Source organism: Engraulis encrasicolus, chromosome 24, assembly GCF_034702125.1.
Source record: "Engraulis encrasicolus isolate BLACKSEA-1 chromosome 24, IST_EnEncr_1.0, whole genome shotgun sequence".
NCBI classification, from domain to species: domain Eukaryota; kingdom Metazoa; phylum Chordata; class Actinopteri; order Clupeiformes; family Engraulidae; genus Engraulis; species Engraulis encrasicolus.
The window spans coordinates 9,839,677-9,849,907 of record NC_085880.1 but is presented as its reverse complement, the minus strand read 5'-3'; the positions used below and the strand labels follow the sequence as shown (position 1 = coordinate 9,849,907).

At 48.0% G+C, this 10,231-nt stretch overlaps 1 protein-coding gene across 1 annotated transcript in view; it reads right to left on the bottom strand.

Annotated features, from left to right (window-relative positions):
- Positions 1–4,957: 4,957 nt before the first annotated feature.
- Positions 4,958–10,231, bottom strand: part of kcnh1a (potassium voltage-gated channel, subfamily H (eag-related), member 1a) — a 140,941-nt gene continuing 135,667 nt past the window's right edge. The window contains exons 13-16 of the mRNA XM_063191892.1: positions 5,634–6,127; positions 5,409–5,579; positions 5,122–5,318; positions 4,958–5,034 (exon numbers count right to left, since the gene is read on the bottom strand). Of these exons, the coding sequence (XP_063047962.1) occupies positions 4,958–5,034; positions 5,122–5,318; positions 5,409–5,579; positions 5,634–6,127 (939 nt within the window). The remainder of the gene's footprint in view (positions 5,035–5,121; positions 5,319–5,408; positions 5,580–5,633; positions 6,128–10,231) is intronic.

The window sequence follows — 10,231 nt, the reverse complement described above, 5'->3', positions numbered from 1 at the left end:
GGTTTGTGGTGAAAAAATGATAACGCCGCCTTTGGTTTGATGACTCTTTGTGATTGAATTTGCGCTAAATTATATCACGCAGGCATAAATAATTGCCCTTTGACTTTGCTGACAGTTTTATCTCTGAAATAAATGGAGAGGCTATTTTTCAAAGGCTGTGCCTGTGTGATCATTATGTCAGTGGACGTGTGTGCTGTGTCATGGAGTGTAGTTCTCTCTCTCTCTCTCTCTCTCTCTCTCTCTCTCTCTCTCTCTCTCTCTCTCTCTCTCTCTCTCTCTCTCTCTCTCTCTCTCTCTCAAACACACATACACACATTTATGCTTTACATACAGTAAGACAAATTGAAACAGCTTGTCTTAAAAGCTGAATAGGCAGCATCTTTAAAAAGCTGATTTTGTCGTAGCATTTTCCATATTGCCTGACATGTACACGTCTTTGAGAATATCTGCCAATTCAAACATGCATTGCTTCATTTTAAAAGGCAGTGTAAATACACCTTAGTAACCTCACCCCATACATATCCTTCCTCAACAGATGCAGAGAAGCCAAAATGAAGAGTTATCCAACGATCTTTAAACACTGTCAATGTCAACAAACTATAGTGTTGGTGCTTAAAATAGCTCACTGACCTTCTTCTACACAATTCTTTTCTATCTCTTGACAACAAAACTCCACTACGTTCTCTGTAAATCTCTTGTTACATTGCACACTATAGAATAACATGACACCCCATTGAAAGGGGGATGCCAGATAAGCAGATCTTCCTAAACCATTTAAAGGTTGCCAAAGAAGCCAGAGAGGTTATCTGCAGGAGACAATTTTAGCGAACTGAAAGGGCACTCTCAGCGGGTGGGTGGATGGGTGTCCGGAAGGTCCAAGAATTTAAGCTTGCAACCTCAGCAGAAGAGGGACCAGATTTATGGATCTGCCCCAAGAATGTAATGGGTTATGTTCTTCCTGGGTCTATGCTAGACCTAGACTTTCCCACTTTTTTCCTTTCCTTTTTTTTTGAGGTTTCTCTCAAGTCAGAGTTGTACGGGTTTCTTTTTTGCTATTATCTCTTTTTGCAGAGTCAAACAAATGCACGACTAAACTCTCCTTCCAAATCATTTTTCTTTTGAAAACTGCTGCCTATTGTAGTTTTAAATGTTGAATTGTCATTGAAATGCTGATAACATCTACAGTGTGACTCCAAACATGCACACACTTACGCTTGCACACACACACACAAACACTTTCTCACAAATACATACAGTACACACTCTACTTTCTCACACGCTGACACACACACAGCTTTCATCTCTTCACTAGTGGCCGCGCTAGTTGGGGCGGATATGACACAAGTGTGTGTGCACCCTGAGTCCACTGTAGATCCCCTGCGGACCTGATAATTAACCCCAGCAGCTGTGAAGACACCATCACACAACGCCTCACCAGTGTGGTAGTGCAACACATCCTGCTGACCGGTAACTAGCCACTGCCCACTGTCCACTGCACTGCACCACACAGCACTGTAATCAACAACAGAATTATATATAGCAGCAGTTGTCTCAAATAAAATAGTTCAGACAGTAAAAGGTTGATCTTTTTTCGTTTCGTTTCGTTTCCTTTCGGGTTTTTTTTTTTCTTGTTACGGAAATGAATCCTTTTTTCAGTTGAGTATTAAGAGTGATATGAAACAACCTGTTCTTCTGAAAAGGAAAATACCTAAGCTAAAAAAACAAACAAAAAAACAAACCAAGCTGCAGTTTGATGAGAGTGTAAGTATAATGAGATACTTGTTTTGACTAGAATGGCATGAAGGGAAGTGCAGTGGAACTGGAACAGCAAGCTACAGCAAATTCAATCTGCGTTTACTCAAGTATCGTGTGGCATTAAGGACTGGTGCGCGACCACTGCGCATAATTACTGTAAGTAGGATCGTGAGGATTGAGCCATTCATTGTTTGACTCCAGCTTATACGTGTATGTGCTAGCTAGGTAGTAGGTAGTGTGTTCCGTAAGAGTCACATCCTCCCCTCTTGCTTTTGAAGACCAGTAAAAGTGAAGGGAGTACATCTCCTTAGAGAGTATGGACTCGTTGAGACCAATGGTGGAAGGCATTGAAGGTGATGTGTTTGATTCGCAGTTTGATAGACAAACGATGTGTGAAGAAGTGAGAAGAGCAAAAGTCTGACATGAAGGCAATGCAAGGAGGTGGGAAACCTCCGTCTACATCATGAGCATGATTGCGTGACGATGATGATAATGTGAATCTAGCAGCAAGGCCACATGGGAACACTATGACATGCACGTGATAATGTGTCGCCACAGGTGCATGCTCGCTCGCTCGCTCGCTCGCTCACACGCACAGGTGAGGATTAATGACAACACTGGGCCCTTCTCAAAACCTAGGACAGTGTCCTTCTAAGTGTATCAGCCTAATTAGTCACATCCAGTGATTGGATACTCTTTATTAGTCACACCCAGTGATTGGATATTCTGTAGAGTTCACCAAAGAGTATCCAATCACTGGGAGTGACTAATTAGGCTGATTCACTTGGAAGGACACTGTCCTAGGTTTTGAGAAATACCCAGTGTCTGTGTTATCTTATCTTCTTTTTCTTCTTCTATTACTACTTATTCTTCTGGAAGACCCAGCCATTACAAGAGAAGCACTTCTGTGGCTTCATAGATGTTATATTTGTGTGTGTGTGTGTGTGTGCGTGCGTGCGTGCGTGCGTGCGTGCGTGCGTGCGTGCGTGCGTGCGTGCGTGCGTGCGTGCGCGTGTGTCTGTGTCTGTGTCTGTGTCTGTGTGTTTTCAAGTGAGCGTTCAGCATTGTGTGAACGTATCTGAACGTTTCTCTGTTGTACACTTCCTCCTCCCGACTGAGCACAGTAAGAGGAGGGGGGAGTTAGTTAGTGCAAAAAAAGATGCCAGCGGCATAGTAGTCCTGCTCCTCTCGGAAAGCTTTTTTTTCTTTTAAAAAAAAAAGGAAATAACGGAAAAATAAAACCTCAGCAGTATTTATATGTGTGACAAAGACTCCCTATGTGTGTGAAAGAGAGAGAGTGCAGGTGTGTAGTCACGTCACCCACCAACAAAAGCGGTGGATCGAAGTGAACACAAATGATTCGTTTCAGTACGCTGCGTCCAATATCCAAAATGATATCACCGGATGACACTCAAAAGTTGTTTTCAAAGTACCATGCTGGTGCCATTTCCTGCACCAAATATTGAACTGGCCATGTTGTTCACTCTGAAAATCAGAGTTCAGTAAGCAAAAAGTCTGTTTGCCAATTGGCAAAGAAAGAAAGATTTTTTTCTTCTTCTTCCGTGAACCAAAGCATGAAACTGTTGTTATTTGGTGGTTAAGGAATGCCCTGTGTTGATGCTGTTGTTTTGTAATGACCATGCGTAATTAATTGCATGGCGGACGACAGTTACAGTGAATCCATACGAACAGCGTTTGAATGTCTCAAACCACTCCCGTACCAAACATGACTGTTTGTATCGACAACCTCCGAGCACTGCGCCAGAGTTCGTAATCTTCCTTCGGGCTCTGGCAATCTTCTCCTGGTTCAAGAGTTCTCAGTGCTCAATTATCGTGCTGAAGGATATCAGAGCAGCAGCCTAAGATAAAGCTCTCTTTGAATCGGAGCAGATAAAGATGATAGACAGATACATAGACAGACAGACAGAGAAGACAGACAGAGAAGACAGACAGACAGACAGACAGACAGACAGACAGACAGACAGACAGACAGACAGACAGACAGGCAGACAGACAAATAGGGGTGTTTTTCAAGCTCTGGAGGAGCAGTGCTGAGTTTAGGATGGAGGGGGAGCTCTAACAGCTGAGTCAGAGAGCAGTCAGGGGAAAAGGGTGTGAGTGTGTGTGTGAGAAGGCTGCGAAAGATGCTGGGATAGTGTGTGTGTGTGTGTGTGTGTGTGTGTGTGTGTGTGTGTGTGTGTGTGTGTGTGTGTGTGTGTGTGTGTGTGTGTGTGTGTGTGTGTGTGAGAAGGCTGCGAAAGATGCTGGGATAGTGTGTGTGTGTGTGTGTGTGTGTGTGTGTGTGTGTGTGTGTGTGTGTGTGTGTGTGTGTGTGTGTGTGTGTGTGTGTGTGTGTGTGTGTGTGTGTGAGTGTGTGAGTGTCTGTTAAAGTCGTGTCTGTGCAATGAAGGCTGTGAGAGATTTGGGGGGCCATGGCGCCAGACGCTGCATAGACCCCCCCTGTTTCCCCTTTCGTTTTTAGGCGCTTTGTCGCCATGGCAACTGTCAGTCAGTGTGTCCTGAGGCTAAATAATTGTGTGGCTCTCCCCAGTCCCCACTGCACTCCACTCCACTGCCCCCAACCCTCATCTCTCCACCTCCCTACTTCCCTCCCTCCCTCTCTTTCTCTCCACTCCTTCTCCCCTGAGAACCAGACAGCGGGGCTCTTGTCACCTTGCAGTGAGTTTGTGTGTCTAACGTCACACCACCCTTCTGCGCTCCCAAGGCGCACAAACACTTCACAGGTCTCAGTGTCTCGTCTTGCCTTGGCTTTTCTTCGGCACACATTGCTGTCTTGTGCACACGTAAATAAATATCACCTCTCTTTTTCTATATATTTTTTTGGAGAGAAACGGCAAAGGTCTCTCTGAAGAATACTCTGTTTCTCAGGCAAAGCACCCACACAAAACGGCAAGACTCCTGCCGGCATGCCTGTCTGCCTGCAAGCCTGCCTGCCTGTCTGCCTGCCTCCGTCTTCAGCAGCAAAATATCATCTTGATCCGTCCCATTCCTCGTTTGTCTCAACAACAACAGCCAATGGCTATGCTGTTCGCCTCATATTCCCTCCCACAAGAGGAAACCAACAAATCACCGGCTGATTGAAACGCCCAGCACGTATGCGTGTGTGCCCATACACACACACACACACACACACACCAAATCGAACCCCGTAAACTCTCTCAGGCCGCTGTCTGGCTGAAGCTCAGCTGAAAATGTCCTCCTTGTCCGAGTCGGGCGTGGTGGGTCTGGAGATCCTGAACAGCGGCTGTGGAGAAGGGGACGTTGGCGTAGGGGTCGGGGTGACCGTGATGGGGGGTGGCGTGTTGGGGTTGGTGGGTGACGTCGACCCCGCGGAGGTGGCAATCAGCGTGGGGCTCTGGCACTTCCTGTGCCTGAGGAGCCTGAGCACCTCCGCCACCTGGCTCTCCAGCGCCAGCATGCGGGAGCTGAGAACCGTCAGCTCGTCCTTGAGTTCGGCCCGCAGCTCCAGTAGGGACGTGTGCAGGCTGTGCTCGGGGATGGGCGGGATGACGTGGTGCGTGGGGAGGAGCGGGGAGGGCGTGCTGGCCGCGGTGGCCGTGCCGCTGGTGGCGGCCGAGGCGGTGGTGGCGGCCGCAGCGCCGCAGGCCGACGACGTGGAGCCGAGGGGGAGCGGGCTACGGTCACCGGGGGAACGGGTCTCCCCCTCGTCCAGCCGCAGGTCGCTCTTGGTGATGCCGCTGTCGCAGGAGTCGGTCTTCTTCAGGCCGCTCTCCTCGGGAGCCAGACCCTTCCCCCGCTCCGGGAGCGTCTCCATAGACTCCGCCTTGGATACCTTAGACCAGCTACCCACAACACCGCCACCACCACTGCCACCGCCACCACCACTGTCGCTGGGCTTCGACGGAGCAATACTGTCCCGGAAGCGTCCCCAGCCACGCGCCGCGGGCTTCGAGGGCCCAGCACCACCACCAGTCCCCGTGCCCAGACTCGGTGCGTGCAGCTTGCCCCGGTCCGAGGGCCCCGGCGCTGGGGGAGCGGAGTTGCAAGGTATGGGCGTGGCCGGGCTCTCGGTGACCGTGACTATACTGGTACTCCCCATGACGTCGTGGAGGACCACGGCCTGGTGCTGCAGGGTGTTGGTGTTGTGGTGGAGGCCCAGGCCCAGGGTGTGCGGCGGGGCAGGAAGAGGAGGGCCCAGCCCGTGGCCCTTCTCCAGGTCCAGGTCGTCCGGGAATCGCTCGGCCGCCAGCCGCGCCTCCTTCTGCTGCCTGAAGCGCTGGAAGAGGCGGCGCACCGGGTGGTCGGGTGGCAGGTTGAGGGGCGCCTCGTTCTTGCGCCGCAGCCGCTCCTCCTCCTCGCGCTTCACGTCGCTGATCTTGCGGAACACGATCTGTGGGAACACACACACACACACACACACACACACACACACACACACACACACACACACACACACACACACACACACACACACACACACACACACACACACACACACACACACACACACACACACACACACACACACACACACACACACACACACACACACAGTTTTTAAGTTAAATAAACCTACTATTTAAAATTTTGAGGAATTACATATTGCAAGGTTGCCACACACACACACACACACACACACACACACACACACACACACACACACACACACACACACACACACACACACACACACACACACACATTTTTTTAATTAAAAACGCTGTTTACTGTAGCATTTACAGGAATCAAATACTGCATTTGTCAGAGGAGGTTACACATTGGAAAACAACAGAACAATACCTGTACCACACACAGCAAAGTTGGCAAGCACGCACGCGCACGCGCACACGCACACGCACACACACACGCACACCCACACACACACCCTCACCCACAGACAGGTGAGCATGGTTGTTTTATGCATGTATAATAATAACATGTCATGATGCTTTCATTGAATACCATCTGCTCATGTGGAGTACACTAGTATCGTTGCACATGTACACACACACACACACACACACACACACACACACACACACACACACACACACACACACACACACACACACACACACACACACACACACACACACACACACACAGGTGAACATGGTTATTTTACACATTACATAGATGAATGTCATACTACTCTGTTTGAAGAACATCTGTTCACATGTCACACCCACACCACATGTTACGGCGTAAAATACATCAGCGTACACACACACACACACGCACACACACACAGATGAGCATGGTTGTTTTATGCGTGTATAATAATAACATGTCTTGATGCTTTCATTGAACACCATCTGCTCGCATAAAGGTACATTACACTACAGTAGTATCACTGCATATGCACATATGCACATCATGATTTTCTACACATTACGAAGGGAGATATTTTTTGGGCTTTTACATCTTTATTTATTGAGACAGGATAGTGGGGGACAGCCAGGAAACGAATGGGGAGAGAGAGACTTTGAAGGATCGACAAATGACCCAGGGCGGAATCGAACCCAGGTCGACGGCCTTTGAGCCACAGCTGGGCCCTAAATTATTTTCAATGTTTATTGAAGTCAAATAGAGAAATAACACATTCATGCAACTGCCTGCTCTATACACACACACGTGCACGCATGCCCGTCCGCATGCACGCAAGCACGCACGCACGCAAGCACACACACAGACTCTGCATTACACTTAACCAGATTTGCATAACTTAATGTCTGCCACTCCAGCACCAAAGTCTAAACTAACTGGACACTCGTACCCACCATCATGACTCAGAATCATCCCCTTTTTAAAAAATCAAGCAATAAAAAATTGATCACAAATTTGAGATTCCATGAATATTGTACAGCATCAAACCGCAGACTCCCCCTCCTACCGGCTGCTCAACTTTTGTTTTCGTAAAAAAAAAAAAATAGAGAAGAAAAATCTCTTCACAGTCTGAGTCCACTTTATATGGGCGGGTCGAGTTTTTTCGGCGGTAAGTGGCAACCATGAATAATTGAGGGGACTTCTTCAATCATCCACATCCTGCCTCCCTGCCTGTCTTTCTGCCTGTCTCCCCCCTCCCTCCATCCCACCCTGCCTGTCTTCCCCCCTCCCTCCCTGCCTCCCTTGCCTATGTCCCTGTCCGTCTGTATGTCTGCCTGTCTGCTTACCCGTCTTTCTGCCTGTCTCCCACCTCCCTACATCCCTGCCTGCCTTTCTGTCTGTCTCTCTATTTCCTTGCCTATTTCCTTGTTCTCATCTGCCTGCCTGCCTCCCTGCCTGCCTCCCTGCCTGCCTGCCTGTCTGTCTGTCTGTCTGTCTGTCTGTCTGTCTGTCTGTCTGTCTGTCTGTCTGTCTGTCTCTCTGTGTGCTTGCCTGCCTGTCTCCCTGTCTGCCTGTGTCCCTCCCTGCCTATCTTTGTCCCTGCCTGCATGACTGTCTCCCTGTCCCACTTTATCTAAGCATTTCCTTCTCTCTGCGACTCCTGTGCAATTCCTCATCAACCACCATAGGGGTGCGGGCCCCCAGTTTGGGAACCACTGATGTAGCCAAAAGGAGAATACAACAGCTTTTGCAGATAATGTCCAAGATGCAGACACAACCCATTCCTGCTTTAATTAGTCAGAAAAATGCAGAGTTTACTGGACCTATTTTGTAAACCAAATGTATGAACTCAACTGACAGCTTGATGAATCACTAAGTGTAAAATCGAGATTCACAATGCACAATAGTTTATTGTCTATCTGCCTAAAATAAGTAACTTGCTGACACATTTGGTGTGTCCCATTTAGACACCAGTGTCCCCTGCTTCAAGTGTGCAGTAACAAACCCAAGACTATCTCAGTAAAAGGCGTAGTACATCACAAGCACAACAACACTTCTTTATGGCCACGTATGCACTTAGTATAGACAATAAATTAAAAAACCTTAAGTGCAAAACTTACCAGTAAGCCATTTCCCCCTAGTTTCAACGAGAGACAATCTCACTTCAAATCTATTAGCCAACAGAGGAAAACACTACTTAAAGCTACTTAAAATGTTATCTTTACTCGGGTTATAGATAAAATATGCTGACATAATATATTTTTGTAAAACATGAGCCCTGATTTATTTTCTTATCTACCTTACTGGAGAGATCAGAAGAGGGATAAGACACTATTTCAATCCGTAGGTAGGGCACCTGAAGAGGACAGCCTCTCAGTGTTGCTTGAAATGTTATTTAAACCTCAAGCCACAACTAAAGCAATAATATGGAAACACATGGTAATATCTAAACTGCAAGTGCTTTGTGAAACCAGGCCATTTTTTTCCCATGGCCGGAAGAACAGAAGAGAAGCGAACAGAAGGGAAGAATAAGGTACAGACGTGGACTAAAGGAGAGGAAGGCTAGGGAATGACATGGCCGCTGACAGTTCTGCCTGGGCCCAGGACAAAGACATCTGAAAGGGCTCCCCACCCAATACCTTAAATGCAATGAGGACCTTATTGGTTGCCTCCATGGGCCCGGGACAACTGACCCCTTTGTCCATCCCCCTGTCGGCTTCCCTGAGGGGTGTGGAGAGTTCTAGGCAGCAGCTCAGCTCACCTCATGGTTAATGGATGAGAGGAGTCCTGAGAGCAAGGGCAGGGGGAAGTAATGGTGCACTTCACTTGACGGCCCACACAACTACACAAGGGAGGCCGAAGCGGCAAAGAGATGGGAGAAGAGCATCGGAAGCTATACACGCATTAAACATGAATGTCTGCTGCTGCTGCTGCTGCTACGGTTGGATTCTGCCAAACACCAGGGGAGGACTTTGGCTTGGCTAGGGGAAAGCTATTTTGCTCACTAACCCTTTCTCTGTCTCTGTCTCTCAATCTCTATTTTTCTCTATCTCTACCCCCCCCCCCCTCTCTCTCTCTCAATCTACCGGTATAGATTCTACACTTTCCATCCTTACTCTCATATACCGTGAGCACAGCCATACAGAGAGCGAGAGAGAGAGAGCGACATGAGGTGAGATGAGATCAGTTCCTACCATTCCTCCTGACCAATCAAGCACCCACTGTGCCATTTACTTTCAGTTTTATTTTTAGCAGAAAAGTGGCGACGCTAAGGGAAAAAGTGGAGGAGGGAGGAGGAAGCACCTTCTATACATCTATACTTTCTCTCTCTCTCTCTCTCTCTCTCTCTCTCTCTCTCTCTCTCTCTCTCTCTCTCTCTCTCTCTCTCTCTCTCTCTCTCTCTCAAACCTCAAACTCTGTGTCTTTCTTTCGTGTCCCAGCCATCTTCCTTGGCCAGACTACAAATGTCTCTCACAACCCCCTGCTTTATACAAAGGCTATCATGGTATGCAGCTGTACCTTTACATGCTATACAGCACAGTTTAACCAGTCTAACCCCCTCATCTGTAATGCTGGCAAAGACAAGGAGAGATATTAAGGCCAAGAAGTACAGCACCTTTATAACCTTCCTTTATAATAATGATTTCTCATATTATGTTTTACAATT